Below are 13982 nucleotides of genomic sequence, written 5' to 3'. Positions count from 1 at the left end.
CCAACATATTATGCTAGAGTTCCAGCATAAGTATACTTCAACTCCAGCATATTATACTGGAGTTCCAGGATAAGTATGCTGGAACTCCAGCATAATATGATGGAGTTCTAGCATAAGTACACTAGAACTACAGCATAATATACTGGAGTTCCAGCAAGTATACCGGTCCAGCATAATATACTGGAGTTTGGAGCACCGGTGCTCCAGTCTCTAGTATATTATACTGGAGCCAGCAAAGTATACCGGTGCACCATAATATGCTGGAGTTCATACACACGTGCACCGAACTCCAGTATATTATGCTGGACCGGTCTCTGTTACAGCAAAATAGTGGCTATTTTTTATTGACTTGATAAACGCTGGCTATTTTTGAATGACCAGTACGAAAACTGGCTATACCGTGCTATTTTGAGGAGACTAACTCCTTAGAAGGCCCAAACAAAAGGGCCGGGTCTCCACCCGATCCGACTTCTTACCGGGTATTAACCTCCATAGGTCCGAATCGAGCCGCTAGACTCGAACGTTCAATTCAACTCGGCTTGATTCATTTGCAGCATTGGCGAGACTGCAACCATTGCCGATCTTTCGAGGCTGAGCTTGTGTTACAAAGAGGCATACTTCTCAGTTATCGTCGTTACTTATGGAATCCTCGGAAAAGACTGAAGATGAAAAGGTGGTTCATGTGAGTCATCTCTCCGATACATCAATTGGTTTCTGATTACTTTTAACTTAGTTATTAGCTGAGTTTTTCCTTGCTGTTCTTCCTGTGTTTGTCTTCTTTTTGTTGGAATTCTTCAATTGTTTGAATTCCCCACTCCAGATATCTACTTCTCAAGTTTCCTCAATTAACAACTTGAAAAGAGTTGGTTGTTTGATTGGCATTCATTGAATCATTGGCGGAGCCACATAGCTCCAAACACCCTTCCGTCGGGAAATCACACTGTTTAGACATCTAAAAATTGTTTTTTAGTTATATACTATGTATTGAATCCCTTGACTTCTATAAATTTTGGGGCCCCTTAGTGAAATTTCTGGCTCCGCTACTATTGGCATTTTCACATGATTTGTTTTAAGTTCTAATCTTTATTTCATTTGAAGAATTTTCCGGTTCCCAGTACTGTGGTCCAGCTAACTACTTTATGAATGTCTTCCTTGTTATTCCTATCCACTGCCAATAGTGTTTTGTTGATTATTCTTTTTAAATTAATCTGAAGGTTTTATTTCCTTATAACTTTGCGCATGTGCAAAGTATAGCTGGTCCTAAATCCGGATTAAGGAAAGCATTACTGTAGGTTGGGGCCAGGGTACAAATAGACTTATATGAAATATTTACTTATGTGTTTATTCCTTGCTATTTTACTGTATTTGACTTATCTCAGAATTTTGCTTAGCAAGCTAATCTGTTTTGCTTTTGTTTTCAGAGGCCTCAGAAAATGGCAGGAACTGTAAATTGGGGCACTGCTACTGTAATTGGTGTATTTGCTGGCTTGTTGTATGGAGGTAGCAAGGAGGCTGCTGCTTCTGTTGTTAGTGTCTCTTCACACTGTAACTATTATATTGCACTTACTACTGATTTCCATAGTTGCATTTTGACTTAGGAAGATAAAATGGAGAGAGGAAATGCTAATTGTGAAGCTTTGGACAGTAGTAAAATGTTACATTTGTCTAAATAGTAAATGGGATTTCAAAGTACTCGATAAGGAGGTCAGATAAAATTTTGAGATTAGAAAAAAAAAAATGAAGAAAACCTTTTGCCTTCTTAAATCAGCCAGAACTTTATGGCCTTGTTAACCTTGTATGCATATCTTCTTCTACAATAGATCCGGTATAATGTTAAATGTAGATGGCCATTTGAAGAAAATTTGATTTCCTGCTGCTTTTGTTCCAGAGGTCTGGAGGAAAGCTGCAACTAATAAATAGGATTTCCCTAGTCCTCCCTTCCCAAAAGGAAGAATATGAAATTCTTTTCTTTCTGCATGGGTGGTTCCTCTAGTGTTCATGGGTCTTTCTTCTCTTTTATCAGAGCAAGGATGCAGAGGTGATGTTAAAGCTTGGGAGCACACCAGATAAGCGTGAACAGTATCGGCTCATGAGAGATGCTATGGAAAAAAGATTTATACGAGTCACTCGTGGCTCCATAGTTGGCGGAATACGGCTTGGAATGTTTACTGCAGCTTTCTATGGATTACAGAATCTGCTTGCTGAAAAGCGTGGGGTGCATGATGTTTATAATGTTGTTGGAGCTGGTTCTGCTACAGCTGCAACATTTGGTCTAATTAGTAAGTGGCAAATTTTGGGCATCAAACCTTTTTAAGATTATCTCCTCCCCAACTCACTCTTTGTTTTTATGGTTCCAGTGCCTGGATCACTCCATTGGCGTGCGAGAAATGTGATGTTAGGTTCTGCTTTGGGTGCTGCAGTTTGCTTCCCTCTTGGTAATAGAATGACCTGCTTATTCGATCTATTCAATTGCTCTTATTTACTCAAAGTTCTTAACCTGATAGTATTGCTGATGCTACTAAAACTTAAAACTTTGTAACTTCAGTTGATTATAAATGATTGAACTTATCATCTCTGCTTAGGCAGCCTGGTTTACATTTTGAAATTATGAGGACTTCATGCATCTTATGTATTCCTTAAGCATGAAGAATCATGTGAAGTAGGGACCAGCTTTTGGGTGGGCTATGCTTTTCCTGTGTTAAATGAGAACTTGCAGATTTACTAAAACAAACTTGTTCTATCAGGGTGGCTTCATTTGAAGCTTGTAGAGAAAGCCAATGAAGGGTCTGGGACAACAGATGGCAATGAAGTGAAGGGTGGTGTAGGTGCTGCAATTGAGCGACTTGAAGAGCACTTGAACAAATAGGCTTGGGTGATGTTAAATCCACAAGCACCGGAATTCTGATCTTATGTTGACCTGTAAGATGGCGATATTAGCAAAAGGGGTTAAAACTGGACGCAGTATGGAAATAAAAGAGGTTTAGAGCAGACACCTGTATTGTTTGCTCCTTCTTAATCCACTTTCTTCCTGTCAGGAGCTGTAAAAGCTTGCTATCTTGGCCATCATGTTTTCCGTTGGAGTAGAATCTTTTTTGTATTGCATTATAGGATTGTTTTGATTGTTGCACTCTTCATAAATACATGAAAAGAGTGGGTCGATTTTTCGTTGTTTCAAAAATAACCAAAAGCATGGAGAGGATGTAGTGCTTTGTCAGGATCATATCTGATCTGCCCCTTAACTTGCCGATATTATGACAGAAATAGTTAATTAATTGAGTAATTTTTTTGTTGAGGATTAAGGTATGTTAATTTTTGTTTTGGTCATTATTGTTGTAGCTCCAGTCGGAAGGACTTTTATGTTTTCGTGTGTATGTAATAGAATCCTAGTAAGACAAGCAAATGACTTTGTAACTGTATATTACAAATTGTAACAGGTAGTCGCTAGTGTCTCTTAGTCTTACCAGTAGTACTGGTACTATTTTTGTATTTCTCTTATTCCTGTTCGTACTGGTACTATTTTGCATAGTTGTTATTGTTTGTTATTCTATTTTCACTGTTGCTTGATCTAAGGGTCTATCAAAAACCTCTTTACCTTGACAAGGTAGGGGAAAGGTCTGCATATACATTACCCTCTCCAGATCCTACTTGTGAGATTACATTGGGTTTGTCGTTGTTGTTATTGTTGTGTAGATACGCTTAATTTTCCAATTTGGTACACAACTCGATAAGTTGTTTCACTATAACCAGATGTTGATTCAAATTACGAACTAACGTTCCAGCCATATGGGTCTGAAAGAAACATGAGACATTTTTATCACCCAAAAATCCAACTCTTTACATTTCAAAAGCTTTTGGGCAACTCCCATTAAATTCAACATAATGACACCCAAGACCACTAAACTCCTTTTGATAAAGCAGCAGATTACATCGTATTGAAGTTACCTATCCTGTGAAGTAACTCAAAACTCCTTTTAAAAAATAATAAATTACATTGTAAGGACTCAAAACTCCCTTAAAAAAGATACATTACATCATTATGAAGTTTTCTTTCCTGCTCGTACTTCTCAACCAAAACTTGGGCCAGTAATGACATTTCTTCCTATCATCTGTATGCCAAATTACCATAAAAATGATGCCACCTATTTTTCCTAAGGACACTAGATCGTGTTCACAATGGACACTTTAACTGTTTTCTATGGATATGCAGCTCTGAGCGGGTGAGCAAGGGCACAGAAGACCTCCCGCGCCAAAATTGTTATCTCAATTGCTTGGGTGAGGGGCAGCACCATTCAGATTCAGTCCTCGTACACATTATGACTTCTCATTCCCTGTAAAATAATGGCATACCAGAATTAAGTTATTCATTAAGGAAAGAACTAATAAAGAGAATAAAAGAAATTAGTAATATAACTTACTCTCAACATCATCAGACAATGTATTTTGAGGTGCCGCCTTGACCATCCTTTTTGATGACTCAGCTGTACAAAAGTTACCCAACTTAACAATAGCAAGCAGAAATAAACACTGCTTGCTAAAGCACTCCTAAATAAGTTCTGATAATCTTTAGACACCATAAACTAAATCCTAAACACCAAGCTACAGATATACTTGAGCATGGATGTAAATTTTTCTATCTTATTCCGAGCATGAAAGTTCACAAGGCCCCCAAGGGTATTGAACGGGAGATAGCGGGTGTTTGGTGAATTGGTTGAACTGCGCACAAGATCGCTCAGACACCACCTTTATTAGGGGGAAAATGAAAAGGTATGATTAGGCAACAATATCTACTATACTAGTTTCAGGTGCTGCCACCAGAAAAAGCAAAAAGCTTGTCATCGCCCAAACACAATCCCTCCCTGCCTGGCCATCCCCAACCCATGCCCGCCCAAAGGAAAAAGAGAATAACATTGTTTTTTCTTTTGATAATAGAGAAGAGGGATAAGATTTAGGAGATATATATTCAGTAACACAAGCCCATCAATAATATCCTTTACTTATGAACCAATAGGAAGTGTACCCAGGGCATAACTGAACTTTGCACACATTGGGCCTTCATCTGCCCATAAAAGTTTTACTTCTCCCAAACTTGAAATCAATAGAGACAATACTATTATGTGCTATCTTAATCTTGATATGCAATTTTCAAGCATTGTATCACGTTTCAAACCTCATCTAAATACTTCCATCTCACTCTAATACAATTGCTTTATGTCTCAAAATGTGGAGTGTGGACTATCACCTAAGGCAGCGAATTGGAAGCGTAAAACACAGGTTGGGAAAGTTGATAAAGAACCCAAAATCTTTGTTGATTACACGTTATTTCTATCTAGTATAAAATCTTGTACTAAGTTTGTTAATTAAATTTTGCACAGGCAACCATGGAAACTGTCCTTGGGGCATATCATTGCTAAAGGACTTACCTTTAAATTTCCTTTTCTTCTTTGCTCTCCTCCTTTTTCTCTCTGCTTGTGTCAACTCTGTTTCTTCTTTAACATCTCCTTTGCCAGAAAATACTTCCTCGGGAGCCAGCATAGCTGCATCAGAGACCGCCACAGGTGCAATCTACCATAGAACAATAATATGAGAAAATATACTTGAACAATGATGAATTTATGCAAGTATGATAAGTCAACTCGAAAATAAGACTTATGCAGGTCAGCTCACCTCTTCCATTGCAAGTGCTGGGACATTTGCTTGTACAGACATATCTTCTATGACCTAACCAATTTGAGTCATGGAGAAGCAACATGAGACAAACCGCGTACAGATTGGGAAAAATGTAGCTGAATGTACATTGTAATAGTCATACCGGTTTTGGAGTGAAGTGGAAATGAGACAACGCATCCAACTTCAAGCACAGTTTCTTAAACAGCATAGTCGCCTGTTTTAACATTTCAAAATAAAGCATAATCAAAAAAGGAGCAATCGAGCATAGCAATTGAACCATCTCTCCAATCCCTCCTCCACACGCTACCCCTAAAAAGCTGTAAGAGAATGTAGCCCTTCCTTTGCATGCTGTAATTTGTTAAAAGTCTCAAAACCTATTAACAGCATTATCACTTTCTTATTTGTGCACAAAGAACCTAAGTTTACCCAACCATTGCATTTCATTAGATTGATCATCGTATTCAAAGCAGCAATAATATATTTCAGCTGAGGTTATCACTTATCACTAATCACTTTATAAATAATGCATCAAATAGTCAGACATGGTGCATAATGCATGTAAGATGAGGTTAATAAAAGGGAACAATGACAAAGTAAAAAAGAAGAAGAACCTCCCCTCCTGTTATAAAGAAGAGAGCTGGATTATAGGTGAATGATCAAACACACCTCTTTCTTCTGCTCGTCTGAGAAGGATAATGCTGTTGATACAAGGCCAGTTTTCTGGACATATTCCTCCTGCAAAAGTATGTAATATATGAAACAAAGTGGCTAAATAAGATAACAGAAATTTTCCTTTGGGAAGTTCACAAATAAAGCATAAAGAGTACACATATCCATAGCAGCAGTTGCTACCAATAAGTATCAATCTCCTCGAGTAGCACGAATCCGAAAGCACTAACCTCATAAATTTCAGCAAGGCCCTTTTTGCTTTTATTGTCATCCTGCATGTCCATAAAAATAAAAAATAAAACATCAAATCATAGCATCATTAGTTACAGCTGTCCACTTGAAATTAGTATAGAATCCACTTGATTGGACACGTGTACAAATATAGAAAAGAGCAATTACCAATTCTTTTGTTTCTCTAGGTGCTCTGGATGGCAAGCTAGGAGGCTTCTGAACGTCATCAAACCGACCCTAGACATCACAAGCTGGGGTCAGTTGTTGTTTACTTTATTTCATGCACACTAAAACGTTGCGTAGGGAAGAGAAGAAAAGGCAGGCATAAAGCAATAGCAAAAGAACAAAGCACATCGATATGACTATTACGTCTGTAAGGAGTTCCTATAATTTAACTTTTACAAACAAAAAAGAAAAAGAATAAAAAGGTGCAACCTGTTCTCCTAAACTTTTATTTAGCAGGCCAGTTTCCCACAAGAACAAATAAATTTGCTGCTTGCATTCTCAGTGCTCAAGCTTAGTAAAACGTAGCAAATGCACCCTTTTGTTTAATTTGCTTAACATCGATGTTCAGATTCAGAGTAAAATTTCTAAGCTTCTTATCCCTTACATTTAATTTGCTTAACATCTATGTACAGATTCAGGGTAAATTAATTCCAACAACTTATTTTTCTTTTTCTCCATGTCCATTTTCTTCTCTTTTTCTTCTTTTTTTTTTGATGAAGTACAAATTCTCTTTTTCTTCTTTCTTTCTTCCTTTTAAATGCTCTTTTTATTCTCTGCTACATCCCAATCAGAGACCAGTTCACAGATGTGAGTGTGAATTTGGAGGGAGGGGCGACTATAAGGTGAGAAAAGAGTGGGAAATTGTCGGAAATAACAAAACGGTTAATTTGCTAGTTTGTCCTCAACTTTAGCAAATATGCTGATAACAATTAATGAAAAAGAACATGGCTACTCTTTCAAAAATTTAATACAAAAACCACAAAACTTAGTGCGGCCAAAAACTATTTTTTGAGAAAAATAAAATAAAATTTCAATACAGGAACCTCAGGCCTCAGCTATATTACTAGGATAGACATATCCTCCCATGTCAAAATGTTCCAAGCTCGCCCATGTCCTTTGACCGGGTTACCACTAAATTACACAATTTTTCTCTGGTACATACTAGATGAAGCTTTTGCTGCAGTCAAATTATGCAAAATTTTCTTTTTCTAGGAGAAAATCGGAGAAGGAAAAAGTTAAACAAAACCTCCTTAGAGTCAACAAACTAGAAATGATTCATGAAATAAATGTGAAGATGTGAAAGAAAATGGAATTTCTATAATCGTTCGACTTCTACTTTTCTTTTATTGAGATAAATTTATTGCTAACAATATCTTTTTATTAATGATCTCTTTTATTCTTCAATGAAGAGATACTGTCAACAATAATTTCACCTCAGCGGTCCAAAGAAAAAAGCGACTTAGATATTTAGCAGTGTATAAATAAAAGAAAAATATTCACCTCCACAATACGTTTCTGAATTAGTTCTTCAAGTGATGCAGTAACCTCTTCAGTAATTACAGGGGCAGGTCTCACATTGTGCTCGAAATCCAGATCAACTTCCAATGCACTATTCTTTGGCCTTCTAGCAGCAGTTACCTGCCAATAGAGATTGTTCAAACATACAGGTCTGAAGATGCCATATGTGGTACATATAGCTAATACATGTCAACGGAATAGTGATTACGGGAACTAGAAAGGAAGAAAGAACAATTAGAAAGGAAAAGATTTATGAAGATCGTAATGTAGTGTCTACAATGAGAGAAAAGAATATTGTGAAATTAACACGAGTATAGGTATAATCGAGTTTCAGCTTCATCTTGGGTCTAGGCTTGTGTATTAGTGAATTGGTTTTTCTTCCGAGAACATTTTTTTTTAAAAAGGTAAGGAATTGTGAAAGAGAGATCTTACTTCTCCTTGCATAGTCCAGGCCTTCTCTTCCAAGTTTGCTTTCTCCATTTCCTCAATTGTAGATCGGAGTTTTACAAGCTCCTTTTCATGGGTAGAAAGGCTTTGCTTCTTCTACAACAGAAGAAGAATATATGTTACACGGAGGAAACGTGTTAGATATTGAAATGACTTGAAGCTTATAGATCACTTACTCAGACATCTTCATAAACTTTACAACTGAAAGGACAAAGAGTGCACTACCTGATTGTCATCATTATCATCACTCATGTCATCATCCATTCCCAGGCCATCTGATAGATCAGATGATTTGACATTTTTCTTCCGTCCAGTACCCTTTTTTGAACCAAAGAAGTCGTCATATCTGTGTATAATCGAGAAAGAAAATGAGCAAATTGGAAGTGTGTCAATGTTGAGGTAACAAAGTTTAAAACCTCACTGACATGTATAATGTGATTGCCATTCCGAATAGAGGGGTGAAAATAGTGTAAAAGAGAACTGTCACAGGACAAGTGCATGTGTATCTTACTATTAAGCTAAGAACAGCAAATATGGAATCTGATTCTGCAAGGTTTGAGCCCATTTTGGAGAATTAGTACTTGGAGATACTTAATTAAAATTTTGAGACTTAGTTGAATGGTTGTACCATCAATGACGGCTGTTTAATACGGGCAGTGAAATATAGAGGGAGAAAGAAAGCACAGGCTCCTACACTATTTTATCAAACCGGAGAGTATCATCATCCAAAATCACTATCTAAGACTGGTTAACTGTCACAATGACAAAGCATATAGATAACAGTCGCCCGGGGAGGCAAAAAGAGCACCCTACATCCACAAGGCAACTATTGAAGGACTACATAAAGACTTTCAGTTAAGCTTTATAAGGGAGCTTAATCACATAGTCTAATCTAGACCGCCTCAGTTTAAGGCAATATGAAAAATATCACTCCATCACCCTTCACACCCAACTCTACACTGCCTAATCGACATCAAATATACTACTTAACGGACAATAAGCACAAGTCTTGAAAAATAACCAGAAGAGTTTAAGTATCTTTTATTCTAATTGAGTGCGATGTATTGCTTTGCTATCTCCTTGAAATCATTGAGCTAAGGCCAAACTATAAAGAGCCAATTCTGCAAATTCTTCTCGACCTTTGGCAGCTAAACTTCATGCTTTATTTATCATAGGACACTAAAAAGATAAATAAGAACACAAATAAGGCGCACCTAGCACTTTCGGTTCCTCCATTTTCATCATCTTCATCATCGTCGAGGCCCATAAATCCAAGCTGCAAAAACAAGATAATGTAAAAAATGAATGCTTTATCCAAGAAGTACAAATCTCCACTCACCAATCTGCTTGAAATCATGATAATTTAAGCATAATATCTGAACCACCAAATGGTTAAACATAATCAACCTCAATTTACAGAAATCAGCAAATTCTCACCTCGTCCTCGTCCTCGTCCTCGTCCTCTTCTTCATCTTCTTCATCCTCCTCTTCGTCCTTGCTCCTTGTCCTCTTAGTCTTCTTCTTCAAGCCATACTCCCTTGCCTCATCAGCCTCCATATACTCTTCCAACTGGTTTACCTTGAAAAACTTATCTTCCAGTCCCCCTTTTACCCCACCATTCTCCTCCTCCCCGTCTTCACTCTTCTCACCATCGTCACCCTCCTCCTCATCATCATCATCATTCTCTTCTTCTTCATCGTCATCATCAACATCATCCTCGTCATCAAAATCATCCATAGCTACATCCTTAAAGTCTTCACTTTCTCCTTCTTCTACTGCCAATTCCTCTTTGTCCCTCTTCTTTTCTTCAACTAAATTGAAAAGCTTTGAAATTTCTTCAGGTTTCTTCTCAAATTGTCTGATTTGGCGACGGAGAGAGGAAAGTAAGGGCTCAGATTGGAGGTCAATTTGCTGCCATATTTGCTCAGCATCAAAACCATCCGTCAAGAGTTGAGCGAAAGGTGACTTCGGGGTGTAGGGTTTGAGAGAAGAGTATAGGTACTTGGAGGCTAATCGAGCTGCTTCGGAGAGGTCCGGTGAAGCTGAGAGATAGAGAGGTGCGTCAGTGGATTTGAGCCGCCGGAGAGCCTTAACGCCGCCAGCATTTTGGCTGTCGTCCGCCGTGGTTGCCATGGCGGAGAATGACGGTGTTCTTGTGAGGTTTGTAGGGTTTAAGAAAGGCGTAAGGTTTTTCTTTATTTCAAATTTTTTAATTTTTATTTCTATATATGGTCCGTAACCCGACCTGAATGAGGGTTTTTGCCCTTTAATATGTGAGTGTTAATGGGGATTAAAAAATGATGAAAATCCATCTTATTGTTTCATACTAAAATGTCCTCTCTTGAGCAATATATTTCCCTTATCTCATTAAAATGTAAGACAATCCATTCAAATGTAGATTAAACAAACAAAACTGATAATAAATTGATAATATATAAGATTTCTTTCATATCGGTAAAATGATATCATGACTATTGTCAGTTAATCATCATTTCTTTTCTAGTTCTTTGCATTTTAATCTTTTCATCTAGATCAGGGTTGTTTTCCTGTAGAGTACAAATTATTGCAAATGAATTATATGATAAAAGTCGAAAGAAAGAGAGTTAACCCATATACTTTTATTTTGCAATTTTAATCAAGCTAAACTTTTGGCTGATAAAATATGGAGTAACACATATTTTTACGTCGATAAGAAAAATTCACATATTCTTTTTTTCTTTATAATCTTTAGAGCGGAAAAAAGATCAAAATCGCCGTTGAATTGTGCAAAATGGTTCCAATTTGCTTTAAGTAAATAGTTGGTGTAGAATTTATCATTGCCCTGACAAAAATTAGCTTGATCTATTTTTATTAACTAACAACATAAGCTATCTAACATATGAGCCTTTTATACTGGAAAAATGTGACAAATTTGTTGTATTTAACAATGCAAAAGGTCTAGATTTGCCCTTGATTTTTGAAGAGTTATTGTTTCGGCAATGACACCTTTCTCTTCAGCAACAACCAAAACCTTCAACAACAAAGTATATATCCTCCGGCTCAAATTGACCATCCTCAAACCTCAAATCAGTGGGATGAAACTTAAACGATGATCAATTGCATCACCAAATGAAATTCCGACCCTATTAGAACTCCACTGACTTCTACATCGATCTCTTAATGCCAACATATACTCATGTACACATAATTGATCAATTCCTAAATGCAGCAATATTGTGGCATCAAGATGGGGTCATAATGGTAGCGGGTTGTCTTCTAGCGAAAGCAAAACGATCAAGGAAGAAAGTGGCAAAGGTGAATATGTTAGAGATATCATTTGAATAAGGTGATTTTTGTATGGAATTTATGCATGGTCTTATTGTGAATGTCACGAAAGTGAGAAGGGGTGGTGGACTAATGTTTCTTCAAATGTTGACTTTTAGAGTAGAGATCGATTTAGAGGGATGAGTGATATTGACCGAGAAAAATAGTGGTCAAATTCGAACTCATTGCAAAGTACATAAGCATACTCGGACCATTTTCGAATAGTTTGTACTTTGAAGGTAAATTTGACACTTTTATTTTGTTTGTAAGAAAAGGCACAAGTTTTGAAAAGCTTATTTTGTTCGTCAATATTGATAAATTTATCAATTTTTGCAATGACAAGAATAGATATGGAAATTTGGACGTTTCCCTTCCTGAGAAATTATACCAATGCTACCAAATGATTTTGACCAATAGTATAAGTGTTTTCAATGAAAAGTCTCCAGAATTATGGGAGATGGTATGTTAAGCGATGATCCTACTCCTGGTAAGGATGAGATTACCTTGGAAATATTATCACCACCCCCCCCCCCCCCCCATTGAAGAACTTGTTCTTATTGTTATGCCGTCGCCTCTGTTTTTTTTTCTGACTAGGGTTGTTTTAACCTCTTATGGTTCTGATACCATTTTAAGTCCTCCTCAATTATTTACATTTATAGTCCAAGGCTATATATATACAAAGCAGCCGTAACCAAGAATCTTATAGTTATACGTATACAGTAACAAAACATATGGCTATATTTCAAAGCCTAAATGACAAATGTGTCAGCAATTCTAGAAGCCTATGATAAGTGGCAAAAGAAGTATAAAAAGTGGCAAATCATCTGCCACGTTTTTGTCATGCAAGACAAAGTTTCATGCAAATGAGGCTATAAATAGCCACTGTCAACCTCTCCTTTTCATCATTAGCAATTAGCAAGACAAAAGAAATACTTTTATCTTCTTTCCCTCTTATACGTCCTTTTCCTTCTAATATCTTCTTCTATATATTTTAATTGGCATAAAATATTAGTTGTTCTTTCTCTTCCAACTAGTTGGGTTTGTAATTTAATATTTTATTAATTCATGTATCCTCTAAATAAATAGAGGTAAGCTTGTTTAATCATTGGGGAAATATTTTACACTGCTGAAATAGTTTCTTAGGACAGTGCCCGGCACAACTCAAGCCAATTCGTGTATTTGCTTATAAATAATATTATAGCAGTGTTGTTGTTATTTTTTCCGCGTTATTTCACTACAAAACCAACTCAAACTAGGAAGGCAAAATGGCCTCAGAGCCACCTAAACTTGCACCCAATTGCCAATCTGGTAAATGAACTTAAAAGTTCTCCATTTGAACACTTCATCATTTTCACATTAATAAACCACTTTGACCATTGACCATGATTATGTGGCGATGACATAGCTGATGTGGCCAAGCTGCGTGCAAATCACGCTTGTAAGGCGCGTAACTATGCTAGTTTTCATTTAAAAAAGAACGAAAAATACAAACAATAAAGAAACAAAAGAAATGTAAAATCAGTCACTTTTTTACCCTATCCATTCGCTAATCCCCCCCCCCCCCCCCATTCTTCCCCTTTTTCTGTTCCTTCTGTTCCTTTCCCCCATTAACGTCGTTCTCTCCATCTCCCCTAATTCCTCTTTAATTTCTCCTCTTCTTCCTTTTCACAATTAATTTTCTTTTTCTTATGATGAAACTTTTGTGCAATTTTTTGATTTTTCAGGGATTGTGATTTTGATTGTGTAACGACCCGGCCGGTCATTTTTGGAATTTACGCCCCGATTCCCTATTAACTGTTTCCCCCAAGTTTAGTTCTGCTATTTCAATTTGCCGGGATGTTCGGTTTTGAGTTTCGGAGAGTTTGGGGACACTTAGTCCCTAAATGAGAGCTTAAGTGTTCGAAAGTTGGCCGTAGTCGGAACAGTATGAAGACGGTCACGGAATGGAAATCCGATGGTTCCGTTAGCTCTGTTAGGTGATTTCGGATTTAGGGGCGTGTTCGGATTGTGTTTTGGAAGTCCGTAGCTAATTTAGGCTTGAAATGCCGAAGGTTGAATTTTGGAAGATTCCGGTTCGATAGTGAGATTTTGATCCGAGGGTCGGAATGGAATTTCGAGAGTTGCAGCAGTTCCGTTATGTC

At 37.2% G+C, this 13982-nt stretch overlaps 2 protein-coding genes across 4 annotated transcripts; one reads left to right on the top strand and one right to left on the bottom strand.

Moving 5' to 3' along the window:
• The first annotated feature begins 499 nt into the window (after positions 1-499).
• On the top strand, positions 500-3525 carry LOC109205658. 2 transcript variants are annotated; one of them, XM_019368395.1, is made up of 5 exons: positions 500-673; positions 1422-1526; positions 2024-2279; positions 2358-2435; positions 2745-3525. In XM_019368395.1, the coding sequence occupies exons 1-5, from the start codon at positions 641-643 to the stop codon at positions 2864-2866; spliced, it is 594 nt and encodes a 197-aa protein (XP_019223940.1). In that variant the 5' UTR covers positions 500-640; the 3' UTR covers positions 2867-3525. The 2 variants fall into 2 exon arrangements, with proteins under 2 accessions (XP_019223940.1, XP_019223939.1); XM_019368394.1 differs by having other exon boundaries at positions 500-682.
• A 355-nt stretch (positions 3526-3880) lies between these two features.
• Positions 3881-10788, bottom strand: LOC109205657 (U3 small nucleolar ribonucleoprotein protein MPP10). 2 transcript variants are annotated; one of them, XM_019368392.1, is made up of 13 exons: positions 9976-10788; positions 9753-9814; positions 8764-8884; positions 8524-8634; positions 8074-8211; positions 6736-6804; positions 6567-6608; positions 6334-6402; positions 5810-5881; positions 5665-5718; positions 5421-5562; positions 4416-4478; positions 3881-4328 (listed from the first exon to the last, which is right to left on the bottom strand). In XM_019368392.1, exons 1-13 carry the CDS (start codon positions 10669-10671, stop codon positions 4312-4314), a joined length of 1656 nt encoding a protein of 551 aa, XP_019223937.1. In that variant the 5' UTR covers positions 10672-10788; the 3' UTR covers positions 3881-4311. The 2 variants fall into 2 exon arrangements, with proteins under 2 accessions (XP_019223937.1, XP_019223938.1); XM_019368393.1 differs by having other exon boundaries at positions 8524-8631.
• Between the last annotated feature and the right edge of the window lie 3194 nt (positions 10789-13982).

Source organism: Nicotiana attenuata, unplaced genomic scaffold, assembly GCF_001879085.1.
Source record: "Nicotiana attenuata strain UT unplaced genomic scaffold, NIATTr2, whole genome shotgun sequence".
Lineage (NCBI taxonomy): Eukaryota > Viridiplantae > Streptophyta > Magnoliopsida > Solanales > Solanaceae > Nicotiana > Nicotiana attenuata.
Note: the sequence above shows the minus strand (reverse complement) of the source record. Positions and strands in the feature narration are given on the sequence as shown.